The sequence below is a fragment of the Botrytis cinerea genome, chromosome 2, assembly GCF_000143535.2.
Source record: "Botrytis cinerea B05.10 chromosome 2, complete sequence".
Classification (NCBI taxonomy): Eukaryota; Fungi; Ascomycota; class Leotiomycetes; order Helotiales; family Sclerotiniaceae; genus Botrytis; species Botrytis cinerea.
In genome coordinates this window covers 3075552-3094121 of record NC_037311.1, presented here as the reverse complement: position 1 = coordinate 3094121, position 18570 = coordinate 3075552, and the positions used below count along the sequence as shown (strand labels likewise).

General features: G+C 42.8%; 7 protein-coding genes across 7 annotated transcripts; 3 read left to right on the top strand and 4 right to left on the bottom strand.

Annotated features, from left to right (window-relative positions):
• Positions 1-990: 990 nt before the first annotated feature.
• Bcmsh2 lies at positions 991-4269 on the bottom strand. Its single transcript, XM_024691600.1, has 4 exons — positions 4157-4269; positions 3963-4094; positions 2108-3913; positions 991-2016 (listed from the first exon to the last, which is right to left on the bottom strand). The coding sequence occupies exons 1-4, from the start codon at positions 4178-4180 to the stop codon at positions 1207-1209; spliced, it is 2772 nt and encodes a 923-aa protein (XP_024547371.1). The 5' UTR covers positions 4181-4269; the 3' UTR covers positions 991-1206.
• A 142-nt stretch (positions 4270-4411) lies between these two features.
• Positions 4412-5871, top strand: Bctrm10. The gene has a single exon (XM_001554225.2). It carries the CDS (start codon positions 4442-4444, stop codon positions 5810-5812), a length of 1371 nt encoding a protein of 456 aa, XP_001554275.1. The 5' UTR covers positions 4412-4441; the 3' UTR covers positions 5813-5871.
• Positions 5872-5874: 3 nt separating this feature from the next.
• Positions 5875-7174, bottom strand: BCIN_02g08720 (hypothetical protein). Its single transcript, XM_001554224.2, has 2 exons — positions 6675-7174; positions 5875-6539 (listed from the first exon to the last, which is right to left on the bottom strand). Exons 1-2 carry the CDS (start codon positions 6834-6836, stop codon positions 6015-6017), a joined length of 687 nt encoding a protein of 228 aa, XP_001554274.1. The 5' UTR covers positions 6837-7174; the 3' UTR covers positions 5875-6014.
• Positions 7175-8680: 1506 nt separating this feature from the next.
• On the top strand, positions 8681-11720 carry BCIN_02g08710 (hypothetical protein). The gene is made up of 5 exons (XM_024691599.1): positions 8681-8989; positions 9039-9662; positions 9713-9865; positions 9924-10709; positions 10765-11720. The coding sequence occupies exons 1-5, from the start codon at positions 8930-8932 to the stop codon at positions 11203-11205; spliced, it is 2064 nt and encodes a 687-aa protein (XP_024547370.1). The 5' UTR covers positions 8681-8929; the 3' UTR covers positions 11206-11720.
• A 748-nt stretch (positions 11721-12468) lies between these two features.
• Positions 12469-13884, bottom strand: BCIN_02g08700 (hypothetical protein). Its single transcript, XM_001554222.2, has 4 exons — positions 13475-13884; positions 13264-13331; positions 13155-13197; positions 12469-13103 (listed from the first exon to the last, which is right to left on the bottom strand). The coding sequence occupies exons 1-4, from the start codon at positions 13647-13649 to the stop codon at positions 12988-12990; spliced, it is 402 nt and encodes a 133-aa protein (XP_001554272.1). The 5' UTR covers positions 13650-13884; the 3' UTR covers positions 12469-12987.
• Positions 13885-14037: 153 nt separating this feature from the next.
• On the top strand, positions 14038-16027 carry Bcrpt3. Its single transcript, XM_024691598.1, has 5 exons — positions 14038-14345; positions 14401-14442; positions 14504-14602; positions 14662-15604; positions 15673-16027. The coding sequence occupies exons 1-5, from the start codon at positions 14191-14193 to the stop codon at positions 15697-15699; spliced, it is 1266 nt and encodes a 421-aa protein (XP_024547369.1). The 5' UTR covers positions 14038-14190; the 3' UTR covers positions 15700-16027.
• Positions 16028-17470: 1443 nt separating this feature from the next.
• On the bottom strand, positions 17471-18566 carry BCIN_02g08680 (hypothetical protein). The gene is made up of 2 exons (XM_024691597.1): positions 18004-18566; positions 17471-17880 (listed from the first exon to the last, which is right to left on the bottom strand). Exons 1-2 carry the CDS (start codon positions 18195-18197, stop codon positions 17688-17690), a joined length of 387 nt encoding a protein of 128 aa, XP_024547368.1. The 5' UTR covers positions 18198-18566; the 3' UTR covers positions 17471-17687.
• Between the last annotated feature and the right edge of the window lie 4 nt (positions 18567-18570).

The window sequence follows — 18570 nt, the reverse complement described above, 5'->3', positions numbered from 1 at the left end:
ATTAATCTTCCTCTCTTTAATCGTCTTCATCAATTGTGTATCCGTTGGGTTGGTTTACAAAGATCTGAACCTCCTAATTCTCAGACCCAATCTTTATTCATAATTCTGTATGCAAAACTGATCTCGAAAATTGGGAACCAAATCTATCATTCATAGGTGTATGTGTAAACCACGAGAATCTGAACAATTAGAGGAGGTTATTCCGCTCCCTAGACAATCGTTTATCTGGGTATTTTCTTCAAATTCATCTGTCTTTTCTATGAAAAGTCTGTTGTGGCCCGAGGAGGGGTATCCTACTAAAAATTTATCTTTTTCCTTCTTCGGCTTTTTAAGTTACTGTTGCTGAACAACTGAGTGATTACTCAGGATTCTAAATTCTCGTTTCCCGTAGCAAATTCGAGTTAAATTCTACACAATGACTGACATAAATGATGACAGCGGTATGGACGTGTCTGGACAGTTCTCGATTGAGAGGTATGTTTAAGTGATTCTATTCTTTGCTCTAATTTTGCGTCGGGATGATCTGGAATCTATGCTAATATATCCTTTTCCGTATCAGTAGATTATTGGCCCACTGGATCGAAATGCAAATCGAGGACGAAAAAAGAACAAATAAAAGATTCATGGTAAATAAGGAATTACCTGTCCAGAAAGTTAGATTCTTTGCAGATATGCCGGAAGTAGAAAAGGAACATGCTACGAGATTGAAATACCAGCTTTCAATTATTTACTCTCGAACAACTGATTCTTCACTCTTCACCCTTCTCTGAAAATTCCCAATCATCCATCTAATCTCAAGCTCTTCTGCTCTCGCCCATCTCAAGCATATCTCAAAAAATAACAAATCGATGATTCATCGAAAAGACTACAGGCATTCAAGTAACAAAGTGACATGCTACGAAGTAACAATGCATTTTTTGGAAAGACCATATATAGAGAAGAGCGGATTGTGCGATATCCTGAGTATAGATTAGGCAATTCAACAGTGAATGTGTAAAGGCGCGGTTTATGTATATATATTTCTTTAGTTGATACGCGGTAAATGAACGTGTCTATCTACTATATGTGTTGTACCTTATTCAACATAGCGCCACATAGCTAGCCCACCTAGCCAGCGAGCCAAGTCATATATTATTCCCTCCAATTTTCCTGAACGCCAATTACATGTCATATCAAACGCATGCCCCTCCACATTGTCCCAATCCTTTATAAACATTCAATACTCTTGAAGAATGGATTTGCTCTTAATATCTCATCACCTCCCACCAGCCTCCTCAGCACCGCAATCTTGTCCTCTTTCGCCATCTCCTTCCCATCAATTTCCGCCTTCCACTTCTTCAATATATCCTTCAATAATCTACTTCCCTCCTCCACGTCTTCCTTTGCATATTCTTGACTACTAGGATCTCCATTATCAGCCTTTACACTCGTTCCGAAATCTTCTAATTCCTCTGCCTTTCTCCTTGCCATGCCTATTACTTTTTCTGGGAATTTGACTAGTTCCGCTACATGGATACCGAAACTTTGATCGCAGATCCCCTCTTCAACTTTATATAGTAACGTGACTTCTCGCTTCCTTTCTTGGGACGAAGGTTCTGTATCAATATGCGCAACCACATGTAAATTTTTGACTTGAGGGAAAGTATCCGCCAGCGCTGTCAGTTCATGGAAATGCGTAGCAAACATGCTAAAAGCGCCGATCTCTCTAACTATGTATTCGGAAATAGCCCATGCGAGACCAAATCCATCATATGTACTAGTGCCTCTACCCAATTCATCAATGATGATGAGAGATTCCGAAGTTGCTGATTTGAGTATATTAGCCGTTTCTAACATTTCTGCCATGAATGTTGATACGCCTTTGAGTTGTGAATCTGATGCTCCTACTCTCGCTAATATGCAATCGAATATTGTTAGTTCTGCTTCTGAGCATGGGACGAAGCAACCAATTTGAGCCATCAATGCTATGACGCCGATTTGACGGATATACGTGGACTTGCCACCCATGTTTGGTCCCTAAAATGCCGGTTTTAGTTTAAACACGCTTGAGATATACAATGTTTGTAATGAATTGAAGCTTTGTGGGTGATGAAATTATAGTACGTACTGTAATGATAAGGAATGAGGACTCATCACGAATAAGCGAGACATCATTAGTAATGAATTGAACATCATCTTGCATTTCCATACAAGGATGACGAGCTTCTTTAAGAATCGTAGACCCAGTTCCACGAGGATGCATCTTAGGACGAACATAAGATGTAGGGGCATGCGCAGAGGTATGGGCTAGCGAAACGATAACATCGAGATGAGCAAGAACAGAGGCAAGTTGTTCAATGACTGGACAATAAGAGGCAGCTGTAGCGACAACTTCATTCACAAGACTGGATTGGGTGCGGTTGTAATTTTCCGAGAGTTGGTCGAATTCGCGGCGGATAGAGAGGAGTTTTGAAGTGGTAAAATAGACACCATTCTTTTGAGTTTGACATTCTTGATATTTGCTCTTGTTTCGAATACAAGAGGCTTCCGTTCGTGTGAGTCGCATGCACCAACCATGGACTTTGTTGTTTTCTAAGAAGATTTTCTTCTCAATCTCCTGGCCAAGATCTTTGGCTACAATACGAAATTCTTGATCCATTTCATACTTTAATTTGTCCAACTTTCGCCTAATGATATTGAGACTATCATCGAATTCGGGCTTGATGATATATTCGTGGTTGTCCATAGCCTCAAGGTCGACTGTGGTCTCTACCATTTCTGCCAAGTTTCCAAGACTAACGTTGCATCCACGAAGCTTGTCTGTATATGCCTCATCAAGAGCATCACGATACTTTTCATCCATAACATCTTCAAGAGTTTTAATCAAATCCGGTATTCTTATGACAACTTGATATGCTCGAACGACATCTTCGAGGTTTGCCAACTTTTTCTGAAATCGTTTGGCCAATCGATATAAATCAGGTATTGATCGCATATGCGTTTCTTGTATTGTCTGCTTCAGCTCTTGATCTTCAACAAAAGCCTCTACCAATTGTTGTCTTTTTTCGATTTCCTCTAAACTCATCAAAGGTTGTTTCAACCATTGTGCCAAAAGTCTACTTCCGACTGGTGTTTTGCAATGATTGAGTAGACCATAAAGAGACATAGTTTTCGATCCATCCCTCGGTCCAGGCATAAGATTTAGAGCTTTAAGTGCAGATGCATCCAGTTTCATAAATTGCGAAAGGTCATGCTGATAGAGTTGGTACTGTCCGAAATTCGAATTATCATGTAGCACCCCCAAATAATTGATCAGTGCTGCCGCTGAACCCATGGCAAGTTTCAAATCTGTTTGTGGGATAACTCCTGTAGATTTCTCATCCTTCAAAAGCCTCGCGAGATCTTGCTCAATATCTTTAGTTCCAAAAGTTCCTCCTGCTCGTTCCGTCCAGGCACAACCGCAGTTTTCGATAATTTGTTTAAGTTTTTGTAGTTCCACGTCTTTTGTCGTTCTGTCTACTTGAATCAGACATTCTTTAACTCCCAGCTGAATGAGGAGCGATTCGAAATTCGAATATAAATCGTTGTCGAGAAATTCGCTGACTCCCAATTCCCGAACACTTGCATCTGCGAAACAGACACCGATATTTCTCGCTTCTGATGCTTTTGCAGAGACCTTGACAGCGAGAATGATTGGTGCAGCATCAAATGATCCACCTAATTCTTCCTCTACATCTTGTAGATTTCCTGGCGATGCTGTCTTTGTGACCTTCCAATTGTTTCTCCCAGAAGTTGTAAATATTTCTACTCTCTTTCCCATTCTGTAAAGCGCTTCTCGCAGAAAGTTCTTGTATACTGTTACAGTCATCGTTACTGAGGGAATTTTTGTAGAATTGCTACCCAGATCTCGCAGGACTGAAGTAGTTTTGTAAACCTAGAATTGTTAGACGTACATCTGCCTCCGTTCGTAAAAAGGTACATACAGTGCGGGCAATAAAAGTCGCATCATCTCCGTGAGCAGTGTAAAAGTCTCCTCTATCGAAGACTCTAATAGTTTCTCCATCTCTCTGAGGTAGGTTTGTGAAAAACTTGATGAATCCAAGCTCATCATCAACCTAATATACAGGATCAGTACGAGGTCTTTCCAACCAAAAGCTACAATCAAGAGGTGGCTTACCTTTAGCTCCGGACGAGAAGACATTTTGGGATACTTTCCTGGATATCAGTGGTAAGAAAATTTCTTCAGAAGTACTCCAGGGTCAAGAAAATAGAAGTCAAATTGTCAAAGTCAAACTTCTAAGTGAATTTCCCAAGAATTGAGTAGAGGAGACGCGACGGGCGACACGCTAAGCCAGAAATTACGCGTTCTGCCAAAGCGGTGAAAAAGAAAATCAATTTAGGTATTCTCAGTCATATGAAATTCAAGCTCCCCGCCTCACCAACTTCCCCAATCTATGTAAAAATGTCCGACATCGACGAACGACCCTCTAAAATCCGCAAAGTCGCACCTACCGACGATGCATCGGCTCCTACCGATTCAATTGCCCCAAATTCCAATTCCAATGACATAACAATGAAGCTCGAAACTTCAAAAAGTACTGAAGATGCCCCCGCCAATCCCCAATCCAATACCACCGAGTCCACCATTATAGCAAATTCAAATTCAAATGAACCCAATCCCCTCTCCAAATCGCAATTAAAAAAGCGTAGGAAGCAAGAAGAATGGGAGGCCAACAAATCAAAGCGTACCGAGTTCCGGCGCATCAAGCGCAAAGAAAAGCAGGCTCGTAAAGCTGCGGCTCAAGCAGCTGGACTGCTACCTCCCCCTCCACCTTCCTCGTCTCGTCGACCTGTTCAAGTTCCAGTTTCTTTCCTGATTGATTGTGATTTTGAATCCTACATGATGGAAAAAGAAATCATATCTTTAACAGCGCAGATAACACGCTGTTATAGCGATAATCGAACTGCGGTCTATAGAGGACATATGGGAATATCAGGGTGGGGAGGCCAAATGAAGGAACGGTTCGAAGGAGTATTAGCAGGTAATTTTAATAGTTGGAAGGGAGTCAAGTTTATGGAGGAGGGGTGGATGGAGGCAGCGGGGATCATGGACGGACTTATGAAGGGACCTGAAGGCGGAAAGTTGCTAGGTGCTTTGGCTACAGAAAATGGACTTGAGGAATACAAGAAGCCACGCAGAGGATCTAAGAAACTGGAGGCAGCATCAACGGAAGCAGAATCGGCGGAAGCTGTACAATTGGAAGTTGATGAACAGCTATATCCATCCATTCCAAAGGCTTCAGAAGCCTCAAACTCTACATCCGCAACCAATTCCTCATCCACCGCTCCAAATATAGTCTACCTCTCCTCCGACTCCGAAAACACCCTCACTACTCTCTCACCATACACAACCTATATAATCGGTGGCATAGTCGACAAAAACCGTCACAAAGGCCTTTGCCACAAACGCGCCTGCGATGCGGGTATCCCAACTGCAAAGTTGCCTATTGGTGAATATATGACTATGCAAAGTCGGACCGTTTTGACTGTGAATCACGTCATGGAGATCATGATAAGGTGGTTGGAAACAGGTGATTGGGGGAAAGCTTTCTTAAAGGTTATCCCTAAGAGGAAAGAGGCGAAGTTGAGAGCTAAAGAGAAGAATGGCGGGGCAGAAGGGGAGGAAGGTAATGAGCAAGAGGAGGGAGGGGAGCTGGATGAAAACGAAGATGAAAAGAGTGAAGATGAGAGCGAAGATGGTGATGAGGGTGGAGTTGCCCTTGAAGCCGAAAAGCAGGCAGAGGAGCAACAAGCATTGGAAAAGAGCGAATGAAATAATACCACAGTGTGAGAAGCTGATTAAGTAAACTCAGAAATAGGATAAATAAATCATTTTGACCATTCATTCATTCGTTTAAAACACTAATCAAAATCCGGGTATAATCTTCCAGTATCCATGAAAAACCACACCTAAACGCCTCATTCCATTTCTCTCAAACGAAGGTTTTTCCCCATAGAATTCAATTCCCACAATCCTAACCTCTCTTCCCCGTCCCTTTAACGTATTCCTCCGCCCGTCCCGCTCTGTCCCTCGTAGCCCCTACCTCGGGCAACCCCCTAAACAGCCCCTCCAACCCACCAATCCCCTTTTCCCAATCTCCTTCTACCTCCACCATCCTCTCATTCCTCTCCAAACCCAATCCACTCCCCCCTTCCGCGAAAATTGCTTCATCTTCTATCCCTAATTTCTCCCTCCACCCCTCAATCTCCCCCTCTTCCTCCTCCACCCCCTTCTTCCACCTTCCTTCTCTCTCCACCACCACCGCCGGTACATTTCTCCTCAGCGCAGCAATCTGTTCCACCAATTCTTCCTCTTTAACCGCTAATGCCTTTGCTCTCTCCCATAACTGTCCGTCAAAAGGTTCGTGTTCTTCGCGTTCTTCAATGATATCTTTATCCTTTTCTTCCGGCTGGAGATTGGCATCTATGAGTTTGCGCTGGGGTTCCATGCCATTTATCGAAATGCTCGGGGAGGCCGTTAGGAAAGTTTTATGTATGTACTATTATAGTAGTTAGTAATCTGACATTCTCTGATCTTCTGGATTCTCTCGATCCTTCTCTGCCTCTCAAACATTTCCTCCCGTTAAAAGCCAGCCCATCATCCCCAACATCCAAGAAAAAGAAATATCACAAACCTCTCCCACAATCTCCTCCACCAACCTCCGCATCGCATCTTCCCCCTCTATCGGCGGTAAATCCCGATCAATCATTTCCCGCGCCGCCCTCTTCACATTCGCGACCAGGTATTTTAAATCATCTGGCGATTGGAGTTCGATTTTCCTTTGTTGTTCTGCCATATTTATTCTCTATCTCCGTCCCTATCTCTGTGTCTTTCCCCTCCTTTTCCCTCCTATACGATTACGTCTTCTCCTCTGCTATCCGCAGAAGTGATCGCGACGATGAAACGGTTCAAGAAAGCTGGCGTGTTGCGTAATCAATTCTCCGCGTCCACGAATCAGAACCCAGTCAGCTCGAGGAATCGAAAAAGCGAATCAAGAAATTCGTTCTCGTTGACTCGAATCTTTCAGTACAAACGTACTTGGTAATTGTTTACGCAGAGTAGTGTGGAATCAAATTGTCGTTGTCTCAATTTTGCTTCACGCAGTATTTGTTTACATTCGCAAGTTCGGTAACCATCTTATCGGAAAATAACTTCACGGCACAAGAGCAAAGCTTCTAGACTTTTTGGTGTCCGTGCGTAGTGATGGTTAGATTAGTAATCATTTGACCTCACCGGACGCTCTGCTCTCTCTCTCTTTTGTACCTGAAACTACTCCTGTTGTATAATTTTACGTGCGCAGAATAAGCTTTACATCCTCCCAGAGCTTTTCATATCAATTTTGCGTATTGCTTTTGTTGTATATTCAAAAATGAGAGATTGAATAAATGCCTAGCTGCAAGTAGATTTCAAGGTTTCTATTTGATCTATCTGCTCTACAACAATTCCTATTTTCTATCTACTCAGTAATCTATCTCACATTTTGGATAGATATATTCCTACTATAGATGCTAACTTGCACCATCAAACACGCCAATATTTACCTGACAGCTATTCCCTATCTTACCCATTCTCTTTAAAATTCCTTTTCTCCTTCCCCCTTTCTAGCGATAAGCATCCCACGGGTGACCCCTAGTAATCTAGATACAGCCTTTCCCTCAATGATGCCCTTCGGACTAGATTAGCCTGTCACATCCGATGTCACTTGCTTACTCCAGATTATAAGGTAGCGGTGCGTATCGGTCATGATTACATACCACGAAACTCTCTCTGGGGTCTCAACAGGTATAACACAATACGAGATTGCTCTCGCAATCGGATAAACGCACTGTATCTCCTAGTTGGACAGACACTATGCTCGTACATATGACGTGTGATATACAGCAAAGAGGACGTGCCAAAGCCTGAGCCTTATTGCATCTCCCCCAAGTCTTTGAACCTGCGTCATTTATTTGCGCGGAGTCAGTCCAGTGCCGGATTCCGAACAAATTCGAACGTCCAAAATCTGATGGTAAATTTAGACCTAGCTCCAGATTCATGATTCATGAAAGAATAACATCCAAGCGTTCAAAGTCCGAATTGAGAACAAATTAGGCCCATCCAAATGACTGGTAAAGACTACAGAGTAGATCATCATCCTAAAAAAGCAAGATATGTCAACGTCGTTCATAGGGAACAAACAAACTTAGAATAAAACCTTAAAACATGTGAAAGTTCTGAGCAGAAATCAAGACAAGTCCTTAACTCAAGAACGCTCGGATGTTACCATACTATAGTTAGTGAAACTTTCAAGTCTCTGACCGCGCCACGCGCTTAGGAGAAACGGGTTTCAGATTCGGGTTTCTGTCAGATAGAATGTGTCATTATTGGCTAAGCCATCTGTCTTGTCTCCATCTGGATTTAGTTTACCGGATCGTATTAAGGTTTAGTCTCCCTACTGACGCACACTTTCCGGCATTTTGGGTAGGCCTGTGTTAGAGGATCAGCACTAGGAGCCATCCTTACAGAGGTGACAATCACATATGATATGCTACTAGTAAAGCACTGGGGACTGGACCCTCTAAGCGCAGAAAAAGGCTGATGAGACGTCTAGAAACTTCATCTGACCAATGAACAAATATTAAAATGTCTTTGGTCAACTCAGAATACTCTAGCTGCTGTGATGTCCGAAACCAACTCTTCTATCAGGCTTGAAACCTAGCACCGATTGGTTTTGTGCACGGAGATACGGAATAAGTTGGCATTGCTCCTGTGCAGTTCCTGCCTTTCATAAATTATTGGAAGACCTCTGTCTTTCTCAAGGAAATCATTATTCCATCAAAGGAACCTGACTTCAGGTTCAACACAAAAACATACTCAAACTAAAAAATTATACCATATCAGATTGACAAGATGGTTAACACTGGCAAGCCATCCAGAGGATGTTATCTCTGTAGATCTCGGCGAGTCAAGGTCAGATGTCATCCTCAATATAGCATATAAAAGTGCTAACATAAATCAGTGTGATGAGCAAAAGCCAGGCTGTGGTAACTGCCAAAGGCTGAAGCGCGATTGTCCTGGATATCGACCAGTATTTGACGTTATGCATCGTAATGGGACGAGTTCGACACAGCGCAAAACATCTAATGCAATCGCAACTACAACAGCCCTTGCTGCAATTCAAATGGCTCGCCCTCACTACCGAAGTAAATCAGAATCTAATATCATGCCTTATACACGATGGAAACCAAGACAGAATTCCCTTCCAGAAGTCCAGAGGTTGGTAGAGGCAATACAAAATGGAACACAACCGGTATGCCCGCCGTTGACAGCGGCATTGGAAGAACGCGCAATCTGTTTCTTTCTTTCCAATTATGTTTTGATTCCCCACGGCGCAGTGAGATGTGGCTTTCTCGGGTTTTTACTTCCATTGATGAAACTTCAACCTTCGGCTGTCCTATCAGATTCTCTGTCTGCGGTGGCGCTGGCTACCTTTGGAAATCAACCAAATGCAAGGATGCTAAAGCCAAAAGCCGAGCAGGCCTACTCGAAAGCATTACGCCATGTCACTAATGCCATAAGCGATCCCAAACAAGCGACTGAAGACACAACACTTGCAGCGGTGATGCTACTTGCGTTGTTTGAGGTTGATATTCTCCAAATTCATCTGAAGAGGTCGTGACTAACTGTGAGCAGACTATGGCATATAGTCTCGTGAAAGAGAATGAAGGCTGGAACACATGGAATTCTCATGTGACTGGTGCATCCGCCCTTTTGAAGATGCGCGACGTGAAAGGTCCGATGACTCCATTAACTTTGGAGTTGATATGGACCGTGAAAGGACACCTGGTACGTTTAAAATTACTTGTATCATTGATTAGATCAGTCAGTTAATTCACGAGAACAGAACCTGAGTTGTCTCCTCAACGGAAAGCTGTTCGATATCCCAGCGGAGTGGAATGAAGTCCTTAATAAGAGAATAGACCAAACCAGAGGAGGCCCAACAATGTGTAATCGTCTTCAATCTAAAGTTGCGAAAGCTCGTGTTGAATGTGATGAACTTATGGCTAGCGCGAAACGAACTCCTCAAGACTTCGAAAATGTTCTGAATTTGATGCGAAGAGCTGAAGCCATAGAACAAAGCTACTCGGAATGGGCAGAATCAATGCCAGCTGATTGGAACTATAAGCCTATAGGATGGATCGATGCCATACCTGACGACAAACTTACCGAATCGAAATATTTTCCGGGTAAGATTGACAAGTACCACGAAGTTTGGGCAGCTCATATTTGGAACCTGTCCCGAGGATCGCGATTACTCAATAATAGTACTATCGTCCGATGTGCTGCATGGCTATGCTCACCACAAGATTATCGAACTACTGTGGAGTACGAGAAAGCTACCATATCCGGAAAAGAAATGATTCGGGACATTATTGCCAGCGTCCCTAATTGTCTCGGAGAAATACCAACAGCTATGGATATCAAAACCCCTCCTGGGCACAGCTTCGCCTGCGGAGACGAAAGAGACGCCCGTGCAAAAGGTCTATCTGGGCTTTTCATATTGTGGCCTATGTTTTCCGCCGCTACTTCAGATTTCGTTACCGATTCGCAAAGAAAATGGGTCTTAGGAAGGATGAAGTATGCGACAGAGGAGTTGGGAGTTAGCCAAGGATCTACTGTATACTCAGAGGTATGTGCACATGGTGGCAATGTTTTGTAAGTGAAGTTGCTAATCGGTGTTATAGCAACACTGTTCTATACGAATTCCATCTTCGATGTTAAAGAAAGATGGCCTCATGCCTTCAAGGGTAGAGGAAATCTTGAACCTTCAGATTCCTCCTGTCCAACAATCTTTTGAGAATGTTGACGAAATTTGGACCGAAAGGACCAGGAGCTTTGCTCATTATCCAACCCCAAGCCCAACATCGACTTCTTCATGCTCGCCGAAGGCCCAGCACGATTGGATATTGTTGAACACTGAGTCTCAAGATATGAATACAATGAACAATTGGCCGGATCAAACTCAGTCTATTTGGTTCAATCCAAACTTGGATACCAATGTCATCAACCCAGCAGAACCAGCTCAACAAACGTTGGCAGTTCAAAATCCTCATTCAGATTACCTGGTTGAATCTCAACCAGACAAAATATACCACGAGAGATTTACAGAAATATGCAACATATGACAAGGACCGACCACAGATGGAAGTTTGCATGACAATATGACGAATTTTATGACTGGTATTATTGGTGTTGTTGGTATTAGTGAGGTTGATTTTTGGGGTACATTTTCTGAGTTTAGCCGGTCCCGCGCTTGTCTACTTTTGAATTTAGCGTCGAGTGGAAGCGGTAGAAGCGGAAGAAGCGAGGACAGTAAAGCTTGGCGAGGTTTTCCGAACAAGCCACAGCACTGTTGCTATGTATCATTATTATTGTAACAATGTTGTTGTATATTACAACGATCTTTTAATCATTTGGATAAATTACTAGTATGATCGTTCCGTGTTCTAAGACATTTGTCGCTGCTAGATTGCCCTGAAGGGAGTATCATGAACATGAAACCGTGCCAATGCACATGATACATTTGATCATCGAAATATAGTTCGCGGAGAGATACTAGAATCCAATCATGATCAAGTTTCAAGAACAGGACACCTTCTAAACTTGATCCCTGATGCAAAATTAAACTTGATCTTAAACACTAACGAAGCATCTACTGGCCGTGGTGGCTTAATTGGCAACGATCCCTTCAACATTCTTATATATTGGTGCGCACATAGTGGTTTAATTGTGATGTTCTCTATAGCAGTAACTTCAAATCCAAGACATTCGAATAGTGGAATGCCATAGGGGCCCCAAATCCAATCGTACAGACGCACGTGCGCACATAGTTTGACGACGAAAGGGATATCGAGGATCATAGGACGAAGTGAGCCAGCCAACACAAGACAACTTGTGGAAGAGTATTGCCCAACACCAACCAAATCCTACAATTTAGATCCCCCACCAAATATCTACAGGATATATGATCCAGCCCCCCGATTACCTAATCCACACCCTCCACACACCCACGATTAGCGCCGGGGTCACGATAACATGAGTGGGGTTCTGAGATAGCGGAAGCTGATAGCTAACCGTACATCCTGTGGAGATGGAATCACTTTAGTACTGAGCGATTCAGTCATTTGTACATCTAACAAGAAAAAGAAAGAGAAATGTCTTATCCTACGAGCACACAGTCATAGCCATATGCTAGGTATATAATCTACATTCAGAGCGAGCAGAACAAGAACAAAAGCCCAACGCGGAACTATCGGCATAAGTAACTAACCGGGATAACTTTAGCGATGACTTCATCATGAGAGGAAATGGCATCAAAATATATCCTGGCTGGCTAAGAGTGATCTCTCAGATAAATCTCATAGTATGGTTAGTTAGTTACCTAGATATGCTAGTTATTAGACAGAATCATAATTTTTGGTTGAATTTGCAGTTGGTGTTACTGCTTGTATCGCAACATTTCGGTGGCCCCGAGTGCAGCCTCTGAAGCCTATGTAGCCTATGCAGCCGGCCTTCAAATGAGGCTGAGTTCGTTGTGCTTTCTTTTCCGCCACCACAATTCTTTTTATCAAAAAATCAAGAAGCAATCATGGACTGGCAATGTATGTTAAAAGAAGTTGAATTGATCAGGGGAATCTGTTGTTAAAAAAGAGGGACGCCTAGTCCAGTACACCCAATAGCCAAGCAAAAGAATTGTATCCAAACTCCTCATGTCTCCTAACAAAACCAAATACCACCGGTCCCTAAATAATATATGCCACTCGCAATCGCTGACCTGGCTACCTAAAATATACCGCACTTCCTTACCCGTGAAATCGTAATGATATGTTCAAATCCTCAGCGCCAGAATGTGCAACCCAAACCCATCGATTTATATCAACGTTTACCACTAGTGTTTTGTACACAACCTATTGAGGAAACATTTGCTTGATTTCCTCATCACTCAATCTAATCTCAAGAACAGGCTCGCGCTTTCGTTCGAGTGATTCGAAATCGGATTCCATGTAGGAGGGGAAGAAGATTTCTATCATGAATTATTAGCATGTTAGAAAGGAGGACCATAGGACTTTCCTACCTGGGTTCCAGTCAAATCCTTGTGAAGAACGCACGCAAGTGATCTATGAGTGACATTTGTAAGTATGCATTCGATCTTAAACAGCACTCTCCGCCCCAGAATAACGTACGAGTCGTGGTGTGCCGTCAGGATCCCCGATGTTAATTGTAGTGTGTTCTTCCTTTGCAAGTGCCGTGCCTAAAGTAGATGTGTCAGTCATGTTCTCTGCTGATCGACATGAAAGCAATGATCCCGTCCGAAGATCCATTAAAATTCCATCAATCCACGACTTCTATCACCCGGAAGTGAGATTCCAAGCACCAGCGAGGGTGAACACTTACTCAAAAGACTTCTTCTCCTATCATATCCATATCGAGCATTTGGAGAAGTAGCAGTTGACGATGGCGATTGTTGTGATGTTGTAGGAGAGCTTGAATATGAGGAGGAACTACTTGGACTCGCCGCAGCAGCAGCCTTATTGGAATTTCTAGTTGGAATCGTGATAGATGACGACATGGTTGACAGCTGGACGGGCTGGATATTGATGGATTTGGGTGATAATCAAAGAAAAGTTGGGAGTTTATAAAAGGGATTTTTCTGGCCCAATCTAAGTAACACTCAGCGATTACTTTCCAAAGATGTTGTATATGAGTTGATTTGAGTTGTATGTGAATGAAGGTAAATGAGAGCCTGGAGATAGATTAATGTTCACTTGAGTACCCCCCGTATTTGGTGGAGTCACAGATGGGGCAGACTAGTGATGAGCTAATCCGAAACAAGTATAGCATCCTAAGGTTCCCACCCGACTGCAACTCTGTGAGATACGCCTTGAGGCCTCGTACGTAAGGCACCTGGCTTTATCACGTGATCACTGTGAGTATTAGCTAAGCATGATTCAAACACCGAGCCAGCCTTGAGCTTCAGCTAGGCTAACAACTACGCGCGCCTTCTCAATACCTAAATTGAAAACGAATTGACAACACCATCATCACATCCATCTACCACATCTCACCACTACCACACATCCGCATTCAAATCAAACCAGCAGAGTTTCATTATGGGTGACGTTTTATTAGATAACCCTGCGACTCAGGTTTTGCCTCATCGAAAACCATTACCATCCTCGATACCAAACATAGATTCGCTGGAGGGCTTAGGAACAGATGGAAGCGATGAATATTCAACATTGAAGAAGCTTCAACGGCACTTGGAGTGGGCATAGTCTTGGATAGGTCTTCGAAAGTGAAATGCTAACTGAGCGTTACAGATATATCCAACTTCAAGAAGAATATATCAAGGATGAACAAAGGTATGCGATCTGAACCCCATCTGCTGTTTATACAAGTACTGATCATGATTACTTTCACCAGAAGCTTGAAGAGGGAGCTTGTCCGGGCTCAAGAAGAAATCAAACGCATTCAGAGTGTTCCTTTGGTGATAGGGCAGTTCATGGAAGCTATTGATCAAAAGTACAACACACACCCGTTCATCTTTCCAGCAATGAGTGATACTAACACATTCGAAACAGTACCGGCATCGTACAATCATCAACAGGGTCCAACTATGTCGTTCGAATTCTATCTACCCTCGATCGCGAACTTCTAAAACCATCCTCCTCTGTCGCTCTCCACAGGCACTCAAATTCGTTAGTCGATATCTTGCCCCCCGAGGCCGATTCATCAATTGCCATGTTGGGATCCGATGAGAAACCTGATGTTACATACGCAGACGTTGGAGGACTTGATATGCAAAAGCAAGAAATTCGAGAAGCCGTCGAACTTCCATTAACACATTTCGACTTATACAAGCAAATTGGTATCGATCCACCCCGAGGTGTTTTACTATATGGCCCACCAGGAACAGGAAAGACTATGCTTGTCAAGGCAGTAGCAAATTCGACAACTGCAAACTTCATCCGTGTCGTTGGATCTGAATTCGTACAAAAGTATCTTGGAGAAGGTCCACGTATGGTCCGTGATGTGTTCCGTATGGCTCGTGAGAACTCCCCAGCTATCATCTTCATTGATGAAATCGATGCCATCGCCACAAAGCGTTTCGATGCACAAACTGGAGCTGATAGAGAAGTTCAACGTATTCTTCTCGAGCTTTTGAATCAAATGGATGGTTTCGACCAAACTTCCAACGTTAAAGTCATTATGGCCACCAATCGTGCTGATACTCTCGACCCTGCTTTACTTCGTCCCGGTCGTCTGGATAGAAAGATTGAGTTCCCCAACCTTCGCGATCGCAGAGAGAGACGGTTGATTTTCACTACTATTGCATCGAGAATGTCATTGTCACCTGAAGTCGATCTTGATAGTTTAATCATTAGAAATGATCCATTATCTGGTGCTATCATTGCGGCTATCATGCAAGAAGCTGGTTTGAGAGCAGTAAGGAAGAACAGATATAACATCATTCAATCTGATCTTGAAGACGCCTATTCTAGTCAAGTTAAGGGTGCACAGGAGGTATGTATAGAGCTGAATTTCCCATTGATTCTAAAAATTTCAAATCGAAACATTCTAACATTTCTCAGGCCGACAAATTCGACTTCTACAAATAGAGGAATGATACTTGCGAAAAATAAAGTGGAGGGAAGTAGCGTTGGAGCGAAGTGGAAAGTAGAAAATGCCTTGGAATGTGGCATTTCTGAGAAGGATCAGATGCTTCATTCATGCTAGGCTTTTGCAATTGTACCAACATACCAAACATTACGTTGTAGTAATAATCTCTGCAATGAATGCAGGGAACTTTATACAAACTGCATGAATCTATACCCTTTTGACATGGAAATTGAGTGGTTTCGCTAGATGGAATATGAACAAAACTATAAGTCATCTGTGAAGTAAAGTGTGATGTCACCCAACTATGAGAACTCATGTAATGACTCAATTTTTGGCATGTTTGATACGAAGTTTGAGATATGCATTGTGACAAGATAGTAAGAAAAACACCAGTTGGTCTTCGAGTGGAGACTAGGAAATTGGATGCACAATCAATCCATCTTTACTCATGAATTGAGGACTAAATCATAAGAGGTCGAACTTTCATACTCATTCGAAGAGATTTGCCATAGAAATCTTGCCCCTCCAGATTCTTTTAGTATCTCAAGCCTCTTATTTGAGAAGTGAAAATGGTGATTAGAGAGGACAATATGCCACGTTGATGCCAACGCTAGTTCCGACTTCTAGATGGCTTGAGCGGTGTTTGCTGAAGTTTTTTTCTTGTCGGTGATTGTTCCTGGATAAGTATATTATCGTTTACTGGTTTGTGGAGATTGGGGGAAGATTGGGGCAGGTGTGGTGCGAGGCTCTGAAGACGCGGTTACTCTTGCTGTTAAATGGAAATGCATTTTATTGATCAGATGTGAATTTCATCACGTTGTTTCGACAACCCGATCACGATGAAATGACTGTAGTGCAAGCTGCCAATTCAATTTGCCTACAACTTTCTCCCCAGGCTCCTCGTTCTTTATATTCAACGTTGCAACCTATGCCCGCTCCTAGGTTACTTTGAATCTAATTCTGCATTTCTGCTGCGCTCAAAATTCTCGCTGGTCTCAATGTCTTCGTGAAGGGCCTTTTCCAAGTTGTCCGCTTTGTTTCTTCTTTAAAGCATGTACTTGAGCTAGCTTCCCGACACCAGAATTCCTATTTTCTTAACTTTGGTAGAGTGTGGAAGTATCTAGCGAATAGAAGAAGCAAAGTAGGCTCTTCCCTTTCGATCAACTATTACAAATGTCCAACGACATGTCTCTATTATTTCCCGATTCGTGTTTCGATGCTCATCACTTACCCAAAGGTGTTTGGAGAGCAGCATCTCGAGACGACGGCTGAGGATCTTAAGTATTTATTTCTAAAATCTGTTTTCATTACTTCAAATTCCCAGACTCGGTCCCGCCACTAGAGAATCAGGTCGTCGAGTGTGTTATCAGAGTAGTAATATATAACCCCAATCATCCAAATTCTATATTTAAAGTTAGCCAGTCTTTTTGACGACCGATTGGAAGGCAATACTATACAATATAGTCGAGGAATATTACTTAGATTTTAGACTCCAATCAACCAACTTTTGATTCAGCTTTGAGAGAATACAGAAACCTTGATTAGTAATAGCTAGCATATACAGCTCTGGTTTGGTAGCATATCATAAACATAACGTCTCGGCTCTATATCATCTCATGAGTGAAAATTGATGTCAACTTGTGTTTTTGCCGAAGGGCTTTAACGACCCGTTGGAATCAAATTGGTAAGATGTGGTTAGAAATAAGATAGCCAAATACTTTCTATTACTCAAAAACAATATAGACATACATTCCACTTAGTGTATCCAGGTCTCTAACATTGATTTATATGAGAAGCGGGTGAGAATGTGTAGTAAAATTTCGCATGGGAGATATATCGTTCTAGCTAACTAATCAAGGTTGAGTATCCAGCCACAATCGAGCCACGCATCCATCATCGCACAAAAACCAGCTGAAAAAGCTAATCCATCCATTCTCACATTCAACACGCTCTACACACAATCCAATCATCCAACCCAATCCACCCTCTAACGAACGCCATGCTCCGGTGCTCCCCCCCTCGGTCCCCAAACACTCCTCTCTTGCAACCACTCCAACTTCCCACTCTGCCCATCCACCTTCCCAAACATAAAACTTTCAAATTCCATATCCACCCCATCAACTTTGACCGTCCCCGTCATATGCGCTGCCAACCTTTCTCCATCGCGGAGGAATTGATCGCTATGATATGCAATCCGAGTCAGCATACGTAACCTATCTCAATCTTCTCGCTTCCCAGAGAAAGACTACCTGCTAAACCCAGGAGAGGGAGGGGGAGGGGGACCTTACACAACAGGTACATACGCACTAATCTTCCCCCTCCACTCCTCAATCCCCTTGACAAAATTCTCAACATCTAATTTCTGTCCGTTCATCACATGATAGAATGTAGGAAGTGCGGTGGCTTCTGCATAGATCTTTGCTTCAGCAGATGGACCCGTAAGACTCCATTCCATGGCGCGCTGGAAGCCTTCGATAGTGGATGTATATTCGGCCATCGCCTTTTAATAATCCAAATCAATTTCTGGAATGGTCACTACACAGTTTGGAAATCCTGTGTGAATGCACCTAATCTTCTTTTGCTTTCGTTCTTTTCTTCTGCAAGAGAAAAGCTTTATCGATTCTCCCAAAGAATAAGGAGGAAGCTGGTCCGCTTATGGTCTGCTTGCTTATGGTGCCAAGTATCTTTACCGCGCCACCATATGATTGACATTTTGACTGTCAAAGTGACGTCGACAAGTGGGTATTCAGAATATATGCGTAGTGGGGATAATGCTAGTTTTGGTACTATCTTATGTGAGAAAGTAGCTCTCAGGATAGATCAGCGACGTGTGGTATTTTGGTTGAATCAAGACGAAGTGGTATCCGATT

Bases quoted from the DNA above. Each gene is read 5' to 3' on its own strand.
- BCIN_02g08710 (XM_024691599.1), top strand. From the start codon at position 8,930: ATGGTTAACACTGGCAAGCCATCCAGAGGATGTTATCTCTGTAGATCT. The intron at 8,990-9,038 runs GTCAGATGTCAT...AACATAAATCAG, and splicing joins GTAGATCTCGGCGAGTCAAG to TGTGATGAGCAAAAGCCAGG. The intron at 10,710-10,764 runs GTATGTGCACAT...TCGGTGTTATAG, and splicing joins GATCTACTGTATACTCAGAG to CAACACTGTTCTATACGAAT.
- Bctrm10 (XM_001554225.2), top strand. From the start codon at position 4,442: ATGTCCGACATCGACGAACGACCCTCTAAAATCCGCAAAGTCGCACCT.
- Bcrpt3 (XM_024691598.1), top strand. From the start codon at position 14,191: ATGGGTGACGTTTTATTAGATAACCCTGCGACTCAGGTTTTGCCTCAT. The intron at 14,443-14,503 runs GTATGCGATCTG...TACTTTCACCAG, and splicing joins TATATCAAGGATGAACAAAG to AAGCTTGAAGAGGGAGCTTG. The intron at 15,605-15,672 runs GTATGTATAGAG...AACATTTCTCAG, and splicing joins AAGTTAAGGGTGCACAGGAG to GCCGACAAATTCGACTTCTA.
- BCIN_02g08720 (XM_001554224.2), bottom strand. From the start codon at position 6,836: ATGGCAGAACAACAAAGGAAAATCGAACTCCAATCGCCAGATGATTTA. The intron at 6,540-6,674 runs GTTTGTGATATT...CTACTATAATAG, and splicing joins TGGAGGAGATTGTGGGAGAG to TACATACATAAAACTTTCCT.
- Bcmsh2 (XM_024691600.1), bottom strand. From the start codon at position 4,180: ATGTCTTCTCGTCCGGAGCTAAAG. The intron at 4,095-4,156 runs GTAAGCCACCTC...CCTGTATATTAG, and splicing joins CTTCTCGTCCGGAGCTAAAG to GTTGATGATGAGCTTGGATT. The intron at 2,017-2,107 runs GTACGTACTATA...CCGGCATTTTAG, and splicing joins CCTCATTCCTTATCATTACA to GGACCAAACATGGGTGGCAA.
- BCIN_02g08700 (XM_001554222.2), bottom strand. From the start codon at position 13,649: ATGTCGTCATCTATCACGATTCCAACTAGAAATTCCAATAAGGCTGCT. The intron at 13,332-13,474 runs GTAAGTGTTCAC...CATCTACTTTAG, and splicing joins TAGGAGAAGAAGTCTTTTGA to GCACGGCACTTGCAAAGGAA. The intron at 13,104-13,154 runs GTAGGAAAGTCC...AATTCATGATAG, and splicing joins AGGATTTGACTGGAACCCAG to AAATCTTCTTCCCCTCCTAC.
- BCIN_02g08680 (XM_024691597.1), bottom strand. From the start codon at position 18,197: ATGGCCGAATATACATCCACTATCGAAGGCTTCCAGCGCGCCATGGAA. The intron at 17,881-18,003 runs GTATGTACCTGT...TGCATATCATAG, and splicing joins TGGAGGGGGAAGATTAGTGC to CGATCAATTCCTCCGCGATG.